Here is a 23,913-nt window from a genome sequence, read left to right on the forward strand (position 1 = left end):
TCGAACTTAAGATTCCATTGTCTTGACGCCTGTTTAAGTCCATAGATGGATTTTTTAAGTTTGCATCCCATATGGCTCTTTCCTTCCACAACAAAACCTTTCGATTGAGCCATGTAAGCATTTTCATTTAAGTCACCATTTAGAAATACTGTTTTCACATCCATTTGATGGAGTTCTAAATCATAATGTACCACTAGCGCCATGACAATTCTGAATGATCTTTCTTAGAGACAGGAGAAAACGTTTCATTGTAATCAATTCCTTCTCTCTGTGAAAAACCCTTCGCCGCAAGTCTTGCTTTGAATCGTTCATATTTCCTTTGGAGTCCAATTTAGTTTTGTAGATCCATTTGCAGCCTACTGTTTTTACTCCTTTAGAAATTTCTACTAGATCCCACACTTTATTTTGGCTCATTGATTTAAGTTCATCTTCCATGGCTTGAATCCACTTGGATGAATTTTGACTGCTTATGGCATCTTTAAATGAGGTGGGGTCATCTACCTTCCCAATATCTTCACCCATGTAAATTTCATAATAATCAGGGGTGGCAGATCTCCTGTTCCGTTGTGATCGTCTTAATTCTTGATTTTCATTATTGACCACAGACGGTTTAGGATCAGGTTGCGGAATTTCTTCGTTCATTATGTATCACAGGACTCTGTTGAGGTTCATTATTTTCATGGGTTTTGGTATTTTCCTCAGCATTAATCGTAGCTCCAACAGTGGGAACTACAGTTTGTGGTACATTATGAAAAATAGGGACATTATTCTCTTGGATTTTCGGAGGAGAAGAAACATTCACCCGAATTTCCTCAAGATTAATTTCCCTTTCCTGTGAACTCCCCCTTTCATAATTTTCCAAGAAGAAAGCGTGTCTGGTTTCTACAAATTTAGTGACACGGTCTGGACAATAAAATCGATATCCCTTAGAATGCAACGGGTAACCAATAAAATGGCAACTCATAGTCTTGGGGTCTAATTTCTTTAATTGGGGGTTGAATAATTTAGCTTCTGCACGGCAGCCCCACACTTTCAAATAATTCAATGTCGGTTTTCTTCCGGTCCATAATTCATACGGAGTTTTCGGCACCGACTTGCTTAGAACTCTGTTTAGTATATGTGCAGCCGTTTTTAATGCCTCAATCCATAATTTATTTGATAAGTTAGAGTGACTAAGCATGCTCCGCACCATCTCCATGAGTGTGCGGTTGCGTCTTTCTGCCACTCCATCTTGTTGAGGCTCTCCAGGCATGGAATATTGAGCAATAATGCTATGAATCTGAAGATATTGAGCAAATGGACCAGGACTTTGCCCAAATAGAGCATGTTTCCCATAGTATTCACAACCACGGTCCGATCTCACTATTTTAATTTTTGCGTTGTGCTGGTTTTTAACCTCTGTTTTGAATATTTTGAATTTTTCAAGAGATTCAGAACAATCGCTTATGGGGTAAATATATCCATAACGGGAGTAATCATCCGTAAATGTGATGAATAAATGAAAACCATCTACAGATGTCACTGGGAACGGTCCACAAATTGCACTGTGAATTATTTCTAGTGGACTCATGCTACTAGTGGCTCCTTTCTTAATTGATCTAGCAAATTTTCCTTTAACGCAATCTATGCAATGATTAGCGTCAGAAAAATCTAAGGGGAGTAATAATTCTTCTTTAATGAGACGTTCGATTCTCTCCCTAGAAATGTGGCATAAGCGACAGTGTCATAATTTCGATGAAGTCTCATCTTTATCATTGCATGCATTTATTGCATTATCATCCAAAGAGAGCAAGTAGAGTTTGTCTCACACGAAGGCAGAACCAATGACTTTTATTAAGATGTTTAATGTAAGAGGCTCTCTTGGAAAAATAACAGTTATATCTTGACTCTGCTAGGACTCTAACTGAAATAAGATTCCTTTTAACGGAAGGAGCAACTAAGATATTATTAAGTATTAAATTGTAGCCACTGAGGAGCTTGAGTGTGAGGTCTCCAAGCCTCCACTTCAATCTCCGCTCAATCAACTACTCTTAGGATGTGCTCCCCCTTTCTTAGCGTCTAGACGACATTCAATCCCTGTAATGAATTAGTAACGTGCAGTGGCACCTAAGTCAATCCACCAAGAGTTATGGAAAGACTCAATAAATTGGAATTATTAACATTAGATATTTTATTAATCTCATTTATAATTTTCCCGGCCAATTAGTCCTTAAAGCGAGGACAGTTCCTGTGCCAATAGCACATAAGGTGCTGTGAGGATTATTAAATTTTAGCCCAGCTGAAGCTTGAGGGCTTGGTTGAGCAGCATTATTCCCTCCTTGTTTGTGAGGGCGGTGTGACTTGCTTTTTTTTTTCTTTGATCAAAATAATATATGTATAAAATGAATGCTTCCCCAAATCTAGTCACCGTTGGGCAGAAAAGACTTAGAAAATATTAAAATAAACCCTTAATTACATCATCGTTGGGCAGAAATAATCAAGGAAAAATTAATCATATTTAAAATGACGTGAAACCATAAATAACGTTGGTCGGTAAATAATTTCACATCATGTTCTTTCTAGCAAACTTCCCGTTGGTTGCATTTGACTAGACATGATTTTTTAAAAAATGATCAAATATATTTTTATCAATTTTTCACCAATTTTAAATGGCTCAGGAAAGAATATAAAATAATGAATTCTTTCTAGCAAACTTCCCGTTGGTTCCATTTGACTAGAAATAATTTTCTAAATAATTAAATATATGTTATTAATTTTTTTAAGTAATTTTAAATGGCACAAAAGGAATAAAAGAGTAATTTATGTAATTTTAAAGTAATAATCATGATAAATAAATTTAAAATTAGCCCAGGAAGGATAAAAGAATTTATGCAAAAAAACAATTAAATATATATTTTAATTTAAAGTTAAGGTTGGCCCATATTATTACCGAGTCGGGCCGCATGGTCGGCCGGCCTGTTAAGCGACGCGCGCACAAGCGTTGGACGCCAGCCCAGCCGATGCAACGGCCTAATAGGCCGAGGCAGCCCAGGCGACGGCGTGAAGAAGCGGTGAGCGCCGGCCCATTTAACCGAGACGGCCCATTAGCGGCGGCGGTCCAGGAATTAATTAATTAATTTATTTTTATCAGCTTTCTTGTAACCGTCCGATCTGATCGGACGGCTGAGCTCCGGCGCGGCATGGATCAAAACACTCCCAGCCGGCCAAAACCCTAGTTCCAGTATTTTCTTCGGTTCCCCATCTCTCTCTCTCTCCTTTCTTGATTCTTCTCCGGCGGCGGGCGGCGAGCACCCGGCGGCGGGGATGTCAGCGGCGCGGCGGTCCGGCGAGGAGTGCGCGCGGCACTCAACTCGCCGGCTGGGGGGGCGTGCGCGCCCGGAGGCGGCGGCTGCGCCCAAGCCGGCGGCTTTATTCCCATCAGCGCGATGGACCGGCTGACGGTGGCGGCGCGCGCGGCGAAGCCAGCGCGGCCGAAGAGAGCCGAGACGACTGCGACCGCACGTGCACGCGTACGGGCAAAGCTCGCACGGCGCAGCGGCGGTGGTGGCGGCCGCGCGCGCTCGCGTACGTGCGCACAGGCAAAACCCGCACGGCACAGCGGCGGCGACGACGACCAAGCTCGCACACTCGTGGACGCACGTGGGGGCAGAGCCCTCATGGTGCGACGGCGGCGGCGGCTAATTTCCTGGTATGGCAACAGCAGCAGTCGTGGCGGCGACACGCAGTGGCCGAAGCCCACGCGACGGCGACGACGACGACTACCACCACCCCAGTAAATTCTTCAATCCGGAAGAAAATCTCGTTTTTTTTTGCTTGATTGAATTTTGAGAATTTCGTCTATTAGATTGAATTGGGTCTCAAATAATTTTTATGGTTTCCAGTGACATGCGTAATAAAAATTATTCTTGCACAATGCACAGTAAGTAAAGGACGAACCCTAATACAATCTAACAGAAGAACATGCATAAAAATTGTTTATTGAATTCGCAGTAATCAGAGACTAAATCTTAGATTAATTAATGGGACCATATATGATTAGGATCAGCTCTGATACACAATGTTAGATTAATTGATTGCATCTATAAAAATAAAAATAGATTACGAATTTAAACCTAATCTATATATATGATCACCAATTAATTCAGATGCGGAAATTAAACATTGGACCTGCGGACGTAGCCATAGATTTCTTCTCTTCTTTTCTTGATCTCTGCCTTTTCTTCCTTGTCGCCGGCGAGGTCAGATCGTCGGTGATCTGTTCCGAACCTCTGACCTTCGGGTCTCCAACGACACTGGCCTGGAAGTCACACTAAACCCTTCTAGCGCGTCTCTGATTGGGAGAGATTGATTTCGAATTTCTGGTTACGAGAATAAGCGACACTAGCGTCCCCGTGGGCTCCTCTTCTTTTATATAGCACTGGTGGGTCTCGGAGGCTTTTTCTAATCTGATTCTAACCCGTAACCACCGATCGCAATTACGGCCCATGAGGGTTACGAATTTAGAGTTAGAGATAGGTTACAGATAGGATTACGGTGGTTATATCCTTTATATATGTGTTTTTAATAATCTAAAACTCAAGACTGAAAAATATAATATAAAGAAAATACTCTAAAATTAATTGTAATTTTAATATTAAAAATTCAAATTATATATTATAAGCACGAGTAAAAATGAAAAGATAAGGCCGTTGGTATGACATGTATGGTCGATCTGGCTCAGCTACGTATCCACAAAAATAATCATTCACTACAAAATACTATTACTATTAATTGTTTCATCAATTTGATTGTGTCACTAGCTTCACTAACGAATCTATGATTTTAGCCAAGAGTATGCCGGCCTAAAAAAATACCATATATAATTTAGTAAATCTATTTAATAAATCAATAGTAATTATAAAATTGACAATATAATTCAATATATATACACTACAACCTCCGTCCCGAAATAACCTTCGTCCCGAAATAAGATCACTTTTTAGTTTTTTGATACAATGTTTTGACTCTTTGACTTATTTAAAATTTTTTTATGATTAATATTTTTGTTCTTACTAGATGATAAAATATGAATAGTATTTTATGCATGACTATTTTTTATTTTTTTAAGTTTTTATATGAATTTTTTAAATAAGACAAATGGTTAAACGTTGGACACGGAAAAATAAAAAAAATGAAGTTATTATGATACGAAGGTAGTAACCAACATCTACTCATATTCAGGTGAATTTATTCAAAAATATGTGTGTGTGTATATATATAGAGAATTCTCTGTATGCACTGAAATTATACCCTTTTACTTCTATGGTATGCAAAAAATCAAATTTCCCTTCATGCCATTCACTTAATTTTTTCTTCCTTATGTGCCACTGCTGTTAAATTTTTCATCCAACTCCGTTAACTTATTTTGCGTACGTTCTTCCATGCCACTACATGTCAAATGACCCGAAACATAGAATTGAAAATTGATATTTTCGAATAAAAGTTGAAATTAAGACAGCATAATTGAAAATTGATATTTTCGTATAAATTTGAGATGACCCACAACCTAGAATTGAAAATTTGAAAAATATCAATTTCCGTGGCATACGAGGAATTCTCTCATATATATATATATAATATATATATATATATAGTAACACGAACGTAAAAATATAGTAATATGCCTTATAAAATACAGTAACAACGTTAAAATATAGTCACGACGGTTCTAGTTTTTTAAGTCATATTTTTTTAACCAATGTGGTGAAAACGGTTTTGAAAAATAATATAAAACACATGAGATATTGCTCTCTAAAGATTAGAAATACAATATTTTTAGCTCTCTCACATGCATTTGGTGTAGTGTAGCAACAATATAATATATAATATACAGTTATGATGTTACTATACTTCTATCGTGATGTGTAGAATACACATGTTACTGCACGTATATCGTGATGGTACTACACTTCTATCACAACGTTACTGCAATTATGTAATAACAATATACATATTTTATAGCAACATAACGTTATTAGTTCTACATATTAGACGTATCATTACTGCACTTATAGATATTTTTTAAGATTTTGAACTTTAAACAACTTTATCTCTCACGTCATATATTATTTTGTACCATATTGTTTGAAAAAATTGTTCTAAAAAGTAGATCACTCGTGGGTATGTTTCGACGTTGTTACTGCAAATTAGTCGTCGTGTTACTATAATTTTGTCGTTGTGTTATTGCACAATTTCTGTGAGACGAGAGGTAAAACTCATAAAGGGGTTGACCCACGGGGTGGTTTTTGGGTCTTGGAAGAAGAGTGGGAAGTGAAATGGGCCTTGGGAGGGTGGGGGTGCAGGTCCTAGTCTTGCTCTCTCTATATGGGCCGTGTAACGAGTGGGGTCTGTGGACCCTACTCAAATTTTATACTTAGGGTATTATTAATATGTAATTAAGTAAAAAAATTTCAGCACACTAACCATTTTAATAAGATGCCCCCACTCAATATTTGGGCCAGAACCGCCAGTTTGATGTATGGCAGGGCTTACCTGGCATAACCCTGAACCGCCAGTTTGATGTGGTAGTGTTCCCCAGCAGCTGAGACATGCATGTTGTAATTATGCAGCGGCGTGGCGAGCAGCATTGGGTCGCAGTGTTAGCAAGCGAGATCGATCGATGGATCAGTCTACTACGTACAGCTTGGCACTTTCGGTACGTGCCGTGCACATGGGTGCATCAACCCACCAAGCAAGCGTTTCCGCTGCGATCGAGATGGAACATATATATCTATCCGAGAACGGAGTGAGTGGTTTGGCCCCGCCACTAAATTTGTTGATACCCCGTTGCCTGTCTCGGAAGATTAATTAGTTGATAGCTGCTCGCCTACTCCTCTCCCGCTTTCCATCTTATCCTTTTACTTATCCGCTTCCAAATATTAATAATAAAAAAAAACGGTTGATTCTGACCGTGTGGTACCTATAGTAGACGACTTTGAGCTCGTTGATGATCATCGATCCCTGTGGTTTAGGTCATCTCTAACGTACGTGGAGATGTAAAATGGTATCGCCATGTCACAGTCGGGTTCTTGCTACGGGCTTGACTAGAGTTATGTCTCCCCGTAGAAATGTGTATTATTTGGAAGAAAAAATGCATACCCTCACCAACGTGAGAAACAGTGGCTCTAAGTGAGGGAAGATGGCCCAACGTGAGATTCCATGGTTCAGAAGAAAAAATTAAGGAGAGGGAGAAGGGGAAACATCGAGTGGCACTTGGTTATATATAGAGACGTCACCCAAGACCGGCCATCGTAATAGAGGAGAAAAACACTGTAGAGCAAATTGGGTCGATACATCAAGAAGATTAGACCACAGTTGCGCCAGTCAACCAGGATGTAAGCGAAGGAGACATGGCTTTTTTTATGGTTAAAAAAACCATCGTTTCAGGCCTGTGTAGTTTCCAAAAATTTTCCTCAAAAAATTTCACATCTTATATTTAGACACCTAAATAGAGCATTAAACACAGATGAAACGAAAAACTAATTGTACAGTTATATGAGAAATCGTGAGACGAATCTTTTGAGCATAATTACTATATGATTAGCCATAAGTGTTTCAGGAAACCACACGCGCCGATGACAAATTAATTAGGCTTAAAATATTCGTCTTGCGGTTTCTAGGCGAACCATGAAATTAGTTTTTCATTTGTGTCCAAAATCTCTTTCAACATCCGGTCAAACGTCTAATGTGACACCCAAAAATTTTTATTTTACTACTAGAGAAAATCCCCTTTAGCAATATATATATATATGTGGTTAAAAGTTCAAATAAGTATTGTTAGACTCTACACCAACGCATTAAATATACGTTGTATTTGCTGCTGTTGCTAACATCATTTGCAACACATGCACATTTGCAACACATGCACAACTATTGGTAATATGTGACAATAAGCCACGAGGATCGAACCTTGGACCTCCTGCTTGTGGAGAGACGCCCTACCCATTGGATCATGATCTTGATTTGTAGTCAGCCTGAGTGTGAGAATGATCTAAACTATCTCGATTAGGTTTGTGAGCTCGTGACATATTTTAATATTATTCTAGTTTAGATTATTGACATGTACCCTGAGTACATACATGTACAATAATTTAATATTTTAACTTATGATAAAATGTATTATTTTGTCAATTTTCTCTTAAATTATTGACATGTACCCCCGAGTACGTACATGTATAATAATTTAATATTTTAACTTATAATAAAACGTATTATTTTGTCAAATGAATGTGAATGACTAATCCACTTCTGATATATACTCTTTATTAGAAAAGTTAAGTACTCTTTGTATCAAGTCTTCACACATTGATTACTTAGTTAGTGACTCATTGCTTCAACCTACAGGTTGTGTGCTCGAGGTTGGACTTGTGCACTTTTATTATGCTATTTTTTCTATGAATGATTATTTTTGGCTATGGATGAGATTGAAATATGCTATTTTTTCATGAATGAGATTTTTTACTAAGTACGGATGAGATTAAAATATGTTATTTTTTCTATGAATGAGATTTTTTTCGGTAACTACGGATAAGATTAAAACATGTTATTTTTTATATATGAGAATTTTTTAAAATATGTAATTTTTTTCGGATTGAGAGATTTTTTTAGCTAACTACGGATGAGATTAAAATATGTTATTTTTCTTATGAATGAGATTTTTTTGGCTAACTACGGATAAGATTGAAAGATGTTATTTTTCTTATGAATAAGATTTTTTTGCTAAGTACGGATGAGATTGACATATCTAGTCCTAAAAGTTTTACCAACACAGCTCATCCTTTATAACACATAACTAGCAATATATACTATTATTTATTGCTAATTATGTAAGATATTGCAACACATGTGCTACAACGTGAATTATCCATTGCAAACTCACCTCACCTACTAGTAAGTGTTGCTAAGTTTGTTTCTTTACAACAGATGGTCAATACGTTGGTAAGCATATATTGCTAGAGAGGGGTTCTTGTTGTAGTGTCTCCCTAACTAAACATCCCCTCAATCACGGAGCCTTTTCTATAAAAAAAGGCGTTGTTACATTGAAAGTCTCCATTAGGGCAAGTAGAACAGTGTAATGGTTGTTATCTATTTAACACACACAGACAACTTATATAATGACTTGTCTATTTGTTTGTCTGTAAAATATTTAATTTATCCTTTTGACACATAAATTAGGATAATTAATGGTGCTAGCGAATAGACGAGACGCGGCGTACAATAGTGCTAGCAGTGTCAGTTTGGCATTAGAGCATACACCTCTATTGTCTCTTCGCGAAGAGACGCCGTGATCGTCCGTTAGATGGGACGGAGTTTTTTTGCAAATTTCGTAATATACAGATGACTTGTAAACAGATATTGTACGTGCTCTTATCAGTTACACTTTACTCGTTGTTCAGTAACACGCACACGGCGCACGTAGTAATTTGCCTACTTTTAGAGCTAGCTTGCAGTACTGCAGAAAAGAGACGAAGGTCATACACAGGCGGCCGTACGTTTCTGAAACACGCACCGTGACGTCGCCGATATATCGAACTTGGTCGCTCGCGTGCATGGTGCTGCTGCCTGTTATAATTTACTTGCGGTCGACGGGTTTAGAAAGCAAGCGCGCGCGCGCGCGCCGTGTTGAATTGGTTGGCGTCTTCTCGGCGCGCGATCTCGTGCGGTCGGCGGCGGCGGCGGCGGCAGTGGAATGCATGCGCGCGCCACACGTACGCAACCGGCCGGCCGGCACGTCACAGGGGTCGTAGGGCTAAACTTTATAGCCATATATCGTATCGGATGTTTGATATTAATTTAAAGTATTAAACATAAACTAATAAAAAATTAATTTTATAAATAAGAGCTAATCCACAAGACGAATTTTTTAAGACTTATTAATCTATAATTAGCAAATATTTATTATAACATCATATATGTTAATTATGGATTAGTTATGCTTAATAGATTCGTCTCGTGATTAGTCGGTTTTATTAATAGCGAAACAAGCACCCCCTTGGTCGCGGCACGTACGCTTTTCTACTGCATTTTCTTTTCCTTTTCTAAGAAAGACAAGACCGCTTGCTTTACCGAGTTGGAAGAAACAAAATTTAAGGCCTTGTTTACTTCTCATAATTTTTTCTAAAAAATATCATGTCGAATCTTTTGATACTTAAATAGAGTATTAAATATAGATAAAAATTAAAACTAATTACACAGTTATGGGAGAAATCGTGAGACGAATCTTTTAAGCCTAATTAGCGCATGATTAGCCATAAGTGCTATAGTAACCAATATATGCTAATGACGGATTAATTAGACTCAAAAGATTTGTCTCGCAGTTTCTAGACGAAATCTAAAATTTGTTTTGTAATTAGACCACATTTAATACTTTAAATATATGACTAAACGGGACCTAATCATACACATTAATTCATCCTCTCACAACTACCCCTCCAGTTTTTTGTTCGACGCCGTTGACTTTTTGATTTATATTTGATCTTCGTATTATTTCAAAAATTTATCAAATATACAAAATTATAAATCATACTTAAAGTTACTTTATTAATAAATCAAATCATAATAGAATAGACAATAATTATATAAATTTTTTGAATAAAATGAAGGGCCAAATATAGATAAAAAATCAAAGAAATAAAAAAAATTGGAAGGGAGTACTAAATACTAGTGCTTTTATACCGTTCCTAATATTCCCTCCATTTAATATTATAAGATTCTCTAACTTTACTTTACTTATTTTACTTAGATTTATTTATATACTTATTAATCTAGTCACATATATAAAACATGTGTATCGATACATGGATAAATCTAAATAGATCTTAAAAATATTATAATATAAAATGGACTGAGTAGTTGTTGTACCAATGTTGCAGAATAGTAATAGTATGTTGCCATGTAACACCAAATTTTACCTATACTGTATTTTACCCCTCACATAGAGCATTTTTTATTTCAGTAGAACAGGAGTTTAATCAAAAATACTTTTTTTAAGTTCATTTATGTGACACAAAAATTTAATTATAAAATATTAAAGTATTTTTGAATATGAATATAATAATATTAATTTTATGATATACAAATTATATTTTAATGGAGTAATTTTTGGGTCAAATATTTGTTCTAATGGAGGGAGCAGTGAATTAGTTGTAAGTTATAGCACACATGGTTCTAGGCGAAGAGAACACAAATTAATCGGGGTCTATGTGAATTCCGATCAACTACCATCGCCGCTTTTGTCGCATAGGTCATTTACTGGGTTTTTAAAAGAAAAGATCAAACAACATATTTATAAATGAAAAATAATTTATAAATTAAATTTTTATATATGTATTTATAGTGATTTTAAAGATAAATATGTAAAATAAACTTCACTGGAAACCTTAAAATTAACTTTAAATTTAAGATTAAAAATTAATAATTTGGCTTATAAATATAAGCTGAGTGCAACTAAATCATGTCACGCAAGCATGCAGCATGCATGCACGCAGGGTAACTGGGCGTAATGACTACCTCAGTAACCTCACTACCTCCAACGTTTTTAGTACAGGTCCCCGGACTGATTTTTAGAATCGCCGATTGATAACTTCAAAAACTAATTTCCAGTAATATTTTCTTAGAAAAAAAGATGTTCTCTAAAAGTTGATTTCTGCTTGAAGAGTTCAAGATCCAAAGAAAAACAGCAAAAAAAAAAATTCAAATACTTCCTCTGCATATCTTTTGCAATAAGACAAAATGCTCAAAATGACAATCCATACGAGTTTAAATGCTTGCTCAATCAGGTACTGCAGTACCGCCTCATCCATTTCATAATACTATATCTGTTCCTAAATATTTAACATCATTAATTTTTTATACATATTTAACTATTTGTCTAATTCAAAAAATTTATATAATCATTAATTATTTTTATATCATTTTATTTATTGTTAAATATACTTTTATGCATATATATATAGCTTTATATATTTGATTAAAAAAAACTTGAATAAGACGAATAGTCAAACGTATAAAAAAATCAACGGCAACCAACATTTAGAAACGGAGGTACTATAAAACTTCCAGGCATTATCTAAATTTATAAGGATACTAATACCTGCATACCTGCATATACACAAAACATATAAAATAATCAGTAAGTTAATGAATCTAAACAATGCTTAAAAAAAAAACCTTCTAACATAGAAGGGATGGAGCAGCAGCTGGGGTCGTCATCTATCATATCCCTCCAACAATATATAGTATCGTTAACTTGGCAACGTGCGGAGCTCAAACGGTGTACAGGATCGAGTTTTATAGGACGAGTTGACAGATAGTCATCATGCGCCAGAATGTTGGGCCATAAACGAGTTTAGGAGAAAAAGATATGGTAAATCACGTTTGATGCAGCTACCATTCACTGATTATCCAGATTGAATACAGCTGATTTCTCAGTGATCCGTGTTGAAATGGTACCACGACGACGACGTACTTCTTGCGTACTTGCTCTGTGACCTATCCCAAATTCCGTTTGGCTAGACAGGAATAAAGCAATTAATTCCTACGAAATGGTTTAGGAGCACCACAATTAACAACGGGGACCATGTATAGTTTGCACGTGGTTTGGTAGTTTGACTCTCCTAGTTGATCAGCACGTAATAATAATAATAATATTAATAATAATAATAATAATAATAATAATAATATACGTGCTGTTATTTTACGGATCCTGGCGTAGGAAAAAAAGGATTACCCTGTAAATTCTCTCATTGCTAGGCGACAGCTGCACTATAATTTTCATCCAAATTGTGGGACTGTATGGTCATGATAGTGTAAAATAGTTATGTTTTCATAATAATAATAATAATAATAATAATAATAATAATAATAATAATAATAATAGTTCCCTTTGGCCCAAATAATCCAAGGAGCCAGCAACAAACAGTACTCGACAACTGACAGCTACAGTTTGACTCATTCCAAGTCTTACTAGAGGGGAAGAAGTCCATAGCGTTTGCCACAGAGAAAATCGCATAAAATATTATTTTCAGATATTACGACCAGCTCCGTGTGCAAATAAAAATATCCCTAGGCATCAATAACATCACAATCAACACGGAGAAAAAGTGGACATTGTCTCCATGTCCAACTCATACCCATTCGATTTACCCAAAACCAATTCCTCCAATTTATCAATTCACTGCCACACCTTTGGAAAATCAAATAAACAAAAAAGATTTTCTGGAAAAGGTGAGAATAGTGAGTTGGGACAAAAATAATAAAAAGAAATTGATGAATTGAGTATGAACTTCGCTTTGCTTTTTTTTCCTCTTCCTTTTTTTTTTTTGCAAGTGAAATGATGAAATATCGAAGCCTTGTTCGTTGGCTACTCCTCCGCCTCGAGCCCCACCTGCGCGACGAGAGAAGAGAACACGAAAGGCCAAATTAACCAAACGCATCGCCGCCGATTTCCCCAAATCGGAAACCGCTCGCCTGCGCCGCCGCGCGGCGACTTGCGGCTGCCTGCCTCCCTCGAAGCGTCGCCGGCGTGGGGGTAGCGGAGCTGTCATGGACGAGGACCATGGCTGCGACCCTGACTCGGCGGCGGCGGCGGGGGTTAGCCCGTGCTCGTGCTGCTCGACGCCGTGCGCGGTCGCGACGTGGCGGCGGTCGGTGAAGAGGAAGCTGGGGGAGGAGAAGGGGGGAGGGGAGGGGGAGGGGGAGGATGGGGCGGTGGTGATGGCGCGGGTGGAGGCGGAGGAGGAGGCGGCGGCGCTGCGGGAGGCGGTCGCGGCGGCGCAGGAGACGGCCGCGGCGCTGCGGGCCGAGGTGGAGGAGGAGCGGCTCGCGGCGGCCAGCGCCGCCAGCGAGGCCATGGCCATGATGCTGCGCCTGCAGCGGGAGAAGGCCGAGGTGCAGATGGAGCTCCGCCAGTTCCGCCGCTTCGCCGACGAGAAGATGGCGCTGGACGCCGCCGAGATCGACCACCTCCGTGCCCTCCTCGCCCGCCGCGGGCGCCACCTAGCGCGCCTCCGCTCCAGGCTCCGGGAGTACCGCCACACGTGCCTCCGCCTCGGTATCCCACTCCCCGAGGGCGACGAGGCCGAGGAGCTGGGCCAGGACGACGGGTTCGTTCTCGAGGGCGAGGATGGCGACGGCGGCGGGTACTACCCAGAGCTACGCTGCTACGACGGGGAGTACTACTACGAGGATGGGCAAGAGGATGAGGGCGAGGACGATGCCGCTGTCATGGATCTGGAGCGCCGGATCTACCTACTCGAGCACGGCCACCAAAATCATGGAGTTGAGCAATGCTTGGAGGAAGAGGAAGGCGCTCCACTATGTACAGATGAGGCACTGGCGGATTCATCCGAGCATGAACTGAATGGCGCATATGCCGATGTGGTATTGCCTGAAGGGACTGTGGAGGAAAGGAACCACAGCTGTGATGATGATGAGTTGCCGGAGTCTCCGGCTGCTAGAAATGGCAGTGAGGAAGGGGGAAGTGATAGTGATGGCGTTGGCAGCGGCAGCGATAGGGTATACACAATTGACAAGGTTCATCAAGGTGCTACTCCTACAGCCAGGGTCTTAGAGAATTACCAGGATGCGGCAATCGAGCTAGACATCAATAAACTACGCATGAGACTGGAGGCACTGGAGGCAGACCGGGAGTCAATGCGGAAAGCCCTGATGGCAATGCACTCAGAGAAGGCTCAGCTTGTGCTTCTCCGGGAGATTGCACAGCAGCTAACCAAAGATGCAACTCCAGCAAACACAGGATTCGGGGTGGTGCCAACTGTGCACCATTTTCCAGGAAAGCAAGATGAAGGGTTCAGAGATCAGAGGTTTCGGGAGAACAGGAAGATGGCGATTGCCGAGAGACACTCCATGGTTGCATTGTGTAAGGTATGCAGCTCTTTGTGTTGTTAGGGCATCAATGTTGGATTTGAATTTCATGCCTCAATTGTCATGTTAGCAAAACGTTGTAGCACTATCCAATCATTAACTCTGTTTACTGCACTTCGCTTTCATCTGAAAGGTTTCCATAGTAGACATCTTACGAAATTGAAGCAATAATCACTTCTTTAGCTGTATTTAGTGTATAGCATTTGTGCAGATTCATTCGTTAGGTCAAGAGATGCAATTATGGAATTTCTATCTACGTTAATTTTGCAGATGTTCAGGCATGTTCGATTGAAATGATTGTCATGAAATATTGCTGCATAGTTTCTTTCTATTTAATGTTATGTCAAAACCTAGTTATAGATCATATCATCAAATGAGCCCAAAGATAGCAAAGTAGTGAATTCATGGTTCAGGTCCAACATCGTCTACCCACCAAATCACCCATAACTGAACCAATATTGCTGCTTATGTATGGTTGGGTCAGGTTACTAACTTGTCATACAAACTTGTACCTCATGGACCGTGGTGTTCAAGTCTCACAAACTTTGGTGATGGAGATAGATGCTGATGGAATCCTTTAGCACTGTGTAACCTAGTTTTTATTGCTTCCTTTGCCACTGTTCTCCAAGATGAGAAGAATTTACATAGTGGTAGTGAGGAAATGTGACTGGACAGCACCCATGATTTTGGCGAAAACAATTACAGCCATTGGATACTAGATATTGTAACTCAATGCAAATATGCAACCAGCCACCCGATTGGTTTTCACACAAAGTCTTGCCTGTTTGGCGATGGATGGGACTGCTCAGATCGAGATTATGAGAAAAATGCTTGGTTGCTGCATGCAACGTCTCATAATATCTAGTTAGAAAATAAAACCCATGCATAATATTTCCCGCCAAACAGCCCAGCAGAAAAAAAAGAGTAACTTGCTCATGCCACGTGTCAGAATCGCTTCAATGTTGGTAGAATTTGCTTTCTGTATAAAAACCTGCCCAACACAGGCTCTATTCGGCCTAGCATATTTATGTTTTTGGTAATTTATTTAAATTGCTGATTTGCTTACTTCTGAGTTTTTGGACGAGACTGTTTCCTACTTTTAAATTATTAGGAAGCCAAAAAAGGAAGTATAGAATCTTTGGAGCACTGATATTTTGCCCATGGAACTAGCATTTTTCTCATTTTGGTGTCCCTATATCGTGCTCTGTAATTCTGCATATGTGTAGTGCAGCTGATGGCAGTAGCATCCAGTTGCTCCTGGTGTATTTCTTACTATGGCTGCTTTATTTAGTTTTACGTTGCTGTATTGCACCTGTATGAATGTGTTTCGATGTGCTCCTTGTCTAACCATGTACTTTATTATACTATTCTTAACACCATTTCTGCAGTTCTTGAGGGCTATAAAGTATCCTCTTCCCCCTTGCTTAACTGTTTTCTATCATGTTTGCAGTGGATAGTTGCTTTATTTCGCTCTCAGAAAAGGAAACCATCACAAAGCAGGTACAGAAAGCTTCTTTAGGAATTTAGCGCATTATACAAACTATGGTGATATTGACAACTCTTCTACTTGATTGATAGGTACATATTTGGTCTATCAGGTAACAATGTCGGCTTGCTACTACTCCTGGACAAGTGCCCGCAAATTCAGAAAACTTTCACAAGGAGAAAGTAAAACCTTTCTGAATGAGCAACTGCTGTTCAATGTAAATAAAAATAGCCATTGGTTGGGGAGTTTGCTTGTAATGGCATTCTTTATTTAAAAGGTTGGGTGGAGGAGTGTTTCCTTGATTCTTTTACCGACGTTTTCGTTTCATCAATCACCAGCGCAGGAAATGAGGAAGGTTATGCTTTTTTTGTTCGTGCTGTTTTGGGCGACGCTTTTGCTTATTTCTCACCAGCAAAAGCTAAATGCATGTACAGTGTGCGTGTAATACATGGTGGTTGGACTGGTGGTTGATTGATTTGTTTCCTTCCGGATTGAGTGAATATTGAGGAATCTAGCTGCACAATATGTCCCTCCGGTTTGAATGTACCTTTTTGCTTATACGAATCTGCTGTCAATTTAATCCTTTTTTATGAGTCTGGGTAGGCGGTTTTGATGCACGATTTGGGATATATAAGGTATACATGATTTGGGATATCATTTCTGCTCTGTAACTCGGGGTCTATTTTTGTTGTGTTTTTACACCCTTCTACGGCGATAGTTGCATAACCATTTGTAAAACTTAAATTCGGTACGCTCTTGGTCTCCAAATATAAAGTCATATTTTAAACTTTGACTATTAATAACTAAAAAATTTAAAAAGATTGATAGTGTAAAGTTTTAGAGTAAAATACGTGGGCGGTCCTTAAATTTGAGAGCAAGTATCGCTTAGGTTCATAAACTTAAAAATTGAATATCTAGGTTCATGATCTAGGTTTTAATAATTCGTAGCAGGTCCAAACCTCATTTCACCCAGACTGGCTTCCGATGTGGCAATCCACGTAGACAGAACATTAATGTACCCCTCCACGATGAAGAATGATGACCTCCAAAAAAAATCCCTCAACCCCTCGTCTCCCTCCCATTCTTCCCTCAGCCATAGAAATCGAGAAAGGGAGAGCAGTGACTGGGCGTCACCGGAGTTCATCGGCGGTGGCTGCGATAAGGGGGTGCTGGGCAGCGGCTACAACGAGGGAGCGAGCATAGGCGGCGAGGCTGCGACGCATAGCACCATGATGTCTCCAACCTCCTTGTTTAGCAACCGTCGAAAGAGGTTTGTTGTACCATTGATTTGATGCCCCTCATGCAAAGAGAAGACCATCGTGAAGCGCATGGCGATGACAGATGCTAATCTAGGTCGTATTTCCTACACTTATCCTAACCACGAGGTGATTATTAGTTTAGTTCAGTTGATTTGGTTAGATTTTGTTATCTAGGATTTATTTGAGTAGAGGTGATTTGACATTGATTTTTCTTCTTGTAGAAAGATGGATCTGGGTGTAACTTTTGGTATTGGGAAAAAGGATACATCAATTATCTCAAGAGGAAAGGCTTCATTGCTGGAGAAGATGCTAATGATGAGAACAAAGCATTAGAGGTGGAGCAAGATGCGTTGCATTAGAGATGGAGCAAGATGCGTTTGTGAGCCAAGATGAACTAGAAAAGACATTGATAGCTAAGTCGCAGCCGCGCACTAAGCCATTGCCTAGCACTTCCTTATCACAACCACCGCCGATGAACTCCGGCGACGCCCAGTCATCATTCTTCATCGTGGAGGGTACATTACAAATGTTCTGCCTACGTGAATTGTCACGTCGGAACCAGCCTGGGTCAAATGAGGTTTGGACCCGCTACAAATCATTAAACCTAGATCATGAACCTAGATATGCAATTTTTAAGTTTATGACCTAAGTGACACTCGTTTCTAAGTTTAAGGACCGCCCATGTATTTTATTCAAAATTTTACAAGATTTATTAGTAAAGAAACTATCATAACATAAATCTTCTTTTATTTAAAATAACATATTTTTACAGATATTATTGGTCAAAATAGCATAAAGCACATATTAGGATAGAGGGAGTAGGGGTTTCTTTGTAATGGTAGTTTTCTCATGGAATAACTTGAGCTAATTTTCTCCTAAAATAACTTAAGCTTATTAACGGTTTACTAACATTTTAAATTCCGAACCGGCATGCCCTTTGGCTGAGGTGATGGCTCACAAGTCACAGCACATTCAGAAACGGCATGTGGATACCAGGAGCGATATTGAAAACACACATTTTCGTTTACACTCCCCTTATTTTTACAAAAGAAGAGAACATAAATTGCGTGCAAATCGTTCCCAACTACATTTGAAGGATCAAAGAAATTAGTTAAGCCTGGCTGGTTTCCAAACTAGACTGAATCATGTGACAATATCAGGACAAAAAATAATGGAATGGAGCTGCTGCTGCTTCAACTTCAAGGGCTAAACTGAAGTAACCTCAGCTGTGTTAGCCTGTGCTATCCCAAGGTACTTCTCGTTGATTGGAACTTCTAGCAGAGTGGCAATTAATAATAAGTTAAATCATATTGGATGATCTCCGCGTTTGAGATTAGTTGGACCTGAATCTTTTTGGTTGACACCAATGCGAGCAACACAATTCAGTCAGATTCCCATTGACAGCATAGCCTGAGAGTCCCAGTATTCTTTGGATTGTTTCACCATCTCATTGCGCTCCTCTCGTAGTCTCTGTCTCCAGTAATCTTTGCTCCTGATCAACAAGAAGATTCAAATTAGAGCACTAAAAATGAGATAATCTCTTTCCATAATTCGTTTTTGCACAAGAGAAATTAACTTCCAATACCTTGTTTTGATAAGCAAGTCAAGTTCAGTCATGTGTACCGCATGAGCAAAGACACCAACCTGAGTGCATCCAATTCGAACCAAACCGTTACCATGGAAATTGTAGTGTGGTGAATTACTTGGTAGTTGCATTACTTGGTTGCAAGTTCAAAACAATGCTTGAAATATAAAGAATTTCTACAGCTACTGTTGACAGCGTTGATATGTAGTAAATGGATGGAGAGTAAAAATAAATTCTATAAAGTTCACAGAAACAAGGAGATGGAGCCATGTAATGTACAGGAATATATATATATAAATATGATGCACACATACCGCTCGACATACAGGACATTTTGCCTCAGGAGGTGCAGACTTAACACCTTGAAAGATGTACACAGAAGCAGCTCCACAAGCACACCCTTTGCAAAAGAGATGGCCACAGCTAAGTGCATATGGGTTGAACAAAGTATCCTGTGAAAATGACAAAACCATAAGATCAGATGACCTTAACATGATAAGTTGGATCATTCTAGGAAAGTAAAGGCTTACCACCCTGTAGATACAATGAGCAATGAGCAAGAGATTGCAATATTTGGATAAAGTTTCATTCTCTGAAAAATTTCCCATCAATAATTTCTCCTACTCGACCAACCCCCTTCTTGCTAGATGCAGATTCTTACTATACAATGTCTTACCCACTGTAAAATTTATTAAATAATGTGTCAATTCTTGTAAGTAATAGGATCTCCATGCTATACTACAGAAAATTCCCAATTGTTATGCAATATTTGTTTGTATCCCCACTGATTATAAAAGTCATGACAGCATACAACTTCTGCACTTTTAGACTGCAGCAACTATACTTGGTAAGCAGCACAACTGTTAAGAAGTTTGCAAGAAAACAGAAACATAAGAAGAATAGTTCCTCACCAAGCAAATTGGACAAGTTAGGTTGTACTCGTACTTCATAGTTTCAGAAATAGCCATAGTCATTAGTGGCCGTGCTTCAGTCAAATCACAGGAAAAATTCTTGAACTCATTCTTAAGGAACCCTACAGTTTCATCTATATCTGAACTATTGCAGTTTAGATGGAAAGCACCCAGCTCTATCAGCCAAGGGGACTGCAGCAATTCAATATGATCAGTTTGCATCTTGCTCTTGAAATCTCTACCACTCACAGAACCATGTATCTGCAAAATCATCCACTTATTAGCACAAACGTCTTCAACAATGAAACTTGTATGGTGCCAACTAGAAGATGAAGACTTACTTTGTCATACTTCTTCAGAATTTTGCGGATAGCAATAGCATTCATGGTTACATAATTAAGTAGCACCCTGCCTTCTTGAAGCATGATTTGTTGATCATCTATAAAACATTGCCTTACACGCCAAATATAGCGGAGAAATCCTGAAGGAACATGAAGATTTAGGAGACGTTGTACTCTAGAGCTGAAACATCCAGCTATTTCTGAAGCCTCCTTGGTAAGTTCTGTAAAGAACATTTGATCACACGCTGAACAAGGTATTGGAAGTCAGGATCTCATCCATAGATAGTAGATTGAGTGGAAGACAATAAAGAAACAAAAAAGTGTAATCACATCACAGGAAACAAATGATTTAGCCAAGAACTCAAGATAAGTAGGCAACCTGAGCTACCGAACCTTCCAAGCTATCAAACCCTTGGAGGAAGAGTTTTAGATTGTTTAAATGAAATTATAATCCTAAATTTTCCCCAAAGGGGAGAATTATCAGTTGGTATAATTTTGGGTGACTCTAAATTGCAGGTCATCTACTAGTAAGATAAAATCATCATAAACAGAAACTGCAGTGTTTTAAAACCCATCGTGAATGTAATCTACACACTATTCCCTGTAAATCATCAAAGTTTAAACAAATTTCTGAGGTCTATGTAAAAAGAACACATGGATCAAACTTTATATACAAACACAAAAGAAAGAAAATAGATAATCGGTACACAGTGATGCTATTAGATGAAAGGAGGATATTTGTCCTGGAATTTGAACGTACATGTGCACGAATTGCATTTGCAAATATCTGGAGATTCATTGCCCCCCTCCTCCTGCTGGTCAACATTGGTGCAATGTTCTTGCAATGCGCGATCAACTCGGCATCGCTTCAGTACCTTTTTGAGACGTTTGTACTCCACATGTGAGCACTTTGCTAGGTATTTGTTTTGCTCTTCCCGAAGGTACTCTTCATATATTGTACCAAACTTCATCTTGCCTACAGAAAAAGCTGACAAACTAGTTGAGACCATATGCCGTTATTGCAAACTGCACTGCGCCACATCAAAATATAGTTAGCTACAATATCATTCCTAATTAAAAAAAGAGTGTTTCAGCTGTACCCTTTACCAATACAGTATTTTGTTTGCGGGACTTTACAAATTCAGTTTGTTATTACCAACTCCCAAAAAGCACAAGAAGTCATTTTAATAGTAAAGACACTTTCTTCAGGAATACCAGAACTTGTAGCATTGAACAAAACTAGGCTTGCATGGATTAAACAAGACATATACTTTTAGTAAAAAAAACATAACTTGCTAAAGCAGGTATAGAATAATTGCAATGGTTTTAATTTAACAAGATGGTTAATATGGACCATAAAAGGTGCAAAACTTATTATCTTAAAAAACCTAATAGCATACATAAGGCGAAACTAAGTTTTTTTTCAAAAATTAATATCGGTTCAACTTAGAGAAAACAGAACAACAAACTACCTTCTTTTTTTTTTTTTGCTTATTTTGTATCCTTGCTTAGTCAGTACTGAACCAAAACTTTTGAACATGTGCCAGTGTTTATCAACACATCCACAACCACAGCCCTAACCTTGACAACACTGCTGCTGCAGTATATGGCCACCTCAGCCATTCCTTTCCTATAACACTACACTCGACAACTTAATATATCATCTACATATACTTTAATGACTAGCCAGAAACACTAAATTTTGTCTTCGTTTTCTTGGGTGGGTGGCTCCCTCTGCCTCTTTGCTGAGTAGCTAGCTAATACCAGATAGGTGTTAGTCCTAGCTCGTTGGAATCTATAGGGTAAGAGTAAGATGACAACACTGAAAAAAAGTAGCAGACATGATTTGAACGGATTGCACTCGATCATGTACTGATATTTCTAGGAATACATTCGATTATTCATCTTGGTACATGACCGCATATGTTGACAGAGTTCTTTTCAAGGAAGATAGGGACCACATATTCAGAATTATACTAAAGAGCACATCACTAATGGATCAAAGGTACAACCGTAATATGTATTAGACTAAGACAATAGGATTGAGAGCTGACTTTGTACCCAAGTTGTAATACTGGCGTATCAAACCAACCATTTAACTTGTCTGGGTGACTGGATATCCGAATCTGGCAATGCAGTCAGTAGCAATCAAAGCAAGAAACAACAAGCACCAATTTTTATACGGGAAATACAAGTATTCCGGATAAGGCATTCGATTTCGTTTACAGAATTAGAGGGTGAGCAAGTGATCTGGAATTCTGGATAAGTCATTCGATCTTTTAGAGGTTGAACAAGTTAGCAAGCAAACTGCATGTGACCCACACAGAAAAGGCAAATTACCTACTTGACAATGTAACTCATGCAGATGAAGCAAATTATCTGCTTGACAACTCACATATCAGAACATCAGTACGTAAAAAGAAAAGGCTCATAAAGCATTAGAGGGAATTAGTGACTGGAAACACGACTGACAACTGACACATCATATAAAAAGAACAACAAACGAATAGAGTTCATGGACAATGACTAACGGAATCTATTCGTGCAAGAATTAAACAGACTATTTCGATAAAAAATATCTTTGGCAACAGAGTAAAGAAAGACATGGAATTGCACATTTGCTCAACTCGATCAGGGGTGGCCTGCCAGAGTCGAGAAGGAAAATTTAATGAAAAGATACAGTATTCCTCTAATGATCACCACAACCAACAAACCAGATGCATTTGCACCCAAGACTCATCAACCCGAAACGCCGCCGCCGCCGAAGAGCAAATGGCTGGCGGCATGCAAGGACGAAACCCAGAACCACGCAGAATGAAAAAAAAAAACAAAACGAAGAACTCGCCGCTTCCGGCGGGCCGCGGGATCAATACCTGCATGCGTCTGCTGCTGCTGCTGCGGCGGCGGCGCGGTGCGCAGGGCCGGTGCGGCGAGCGGGGTTGGAGTAGTCGACCGCGTGGGGGCGACGCGCGGCCGGCGCAGACAGGCCAGGCAGACGGCCGGGGATGGATCGAGCAGGGACGTACAAGTGCAACGAACTGCTGGCCGGCCGCGCGGCGCGGGGAGCAGCTGATCCGGGTCTTAATGGAGAGCGGCGGCGGGGGGACGCGGGCAGCCACGCGGCGGCGCGGCAGGCGGTGGCGCTACGCTACGGGAAACCGCGCTTTCCTTTGGCACGAAGCGTACGATCGATTTTCGGTTCGGTCGGTGGCTGGCGAGCGGGCGAGCGCGCCCCGCATTAAATACTAGCCGGGAGCCCGGGTCTCCTGCGTTCCCACCTGGAGATGGGCCCACACGACAGCGTCCGTGCCGGGCCATTCCTTTCCCTTTTTCTTTTGTCCCGTTTCCGTTGAGCGTTTGCTTAGCTGGACCTTTCCGTTTTGTCCTCCTCTTCTGCCCAGATTGAGTG

The 23,913-nt window shown here is 39.5% G+C and overlaps 2 protein-coding genes across 4 annotated transcripts; one reads left to right on the forward strand and one right to left on the reverse strand.

The window, feature by feature from the left end:
* Positions 1–13,374: 13,374 nt before the first annotated feature.
* Positions 13,375–16,964, forward strand: LOC102704046 (myosin-binding protein 7-like). Its single transcript, XM_015834511.2, has 3 exons — positions 13,375–14,922; positions 16,373–16,422; positions 16,501–16,964. Exons 1-3 carry the CDS (start codon positions 13,582–13,584, stop codon positions 16,592–16,594), a joined length of 1,485 nt encoding a protein of 494 aa, XP_015689997.2. The 5' UTR covers positions 13,375–13,581; the 3' UTR covers positions 16,595–16,964.
* Positions 16,965–18,574: 1,610 nt separating this feature from the next.
* On the reverse strand, positions 18,575–23,696 carry LOC102720965 (probable E3 ubiquitin-protein ligase BAH1-like 1). 3 transcript variants are annotated; one of them, XM_015835009.2, is made up of 7 exons: positions 23,378–23,696; positions 21,265–21,480; positions 20,505–20,749; positions 20,164–20,424; positions 19,567–19,704; positions 19,253–19,311; positions 18,576–19,159 (listed from the first exon to the last, which is right to left on the reverse strand). In XM_015835009.2, the coding sequence occupies exons 2-7, from the start codon at positions 21,473–21,475 to the stop codon at positions 19,054–19,056; spliced, it is 1,020 nt and encodes a 339-aa protein (XP_015690495.1). In that variant the 5' UTR covers positions 21,476–21,480; positions 23,378–23,696; the 3' UTR covers positions 18,576–19,053. The 3 variants fall into 3 exon arrangements, with proteins under 3 accessions (XP_006650355.2, XP_015690495.1, XP_015690496.1); XM_015835010.2 differs by having other exon boundaries at positions 21,265–21,492; XM_006650292.3 differs by lacking the exon at positions 23,378–23,696 and having other exon boundaries at positions 18,575–19,159; positions 21,265–21,684.
* Between the last annotated feature and the right edge of the window lie 217 nt (positions 23,697–23,913).

This window comes from Oryza brachyantha, chromosome 3, assembly GCF_000231095.2.
Source record: "Oryza brachyantha chromosome 3, ObraRS2, whole genome shotgun sequence".
Taxonomy (NCBI): domain Eukaryota; kingdom Viridiplantae; phylum Streptophyta; class Magnoliopsida; order Poales; family Poaceae; genus Oryza; species Oryza brachyantha.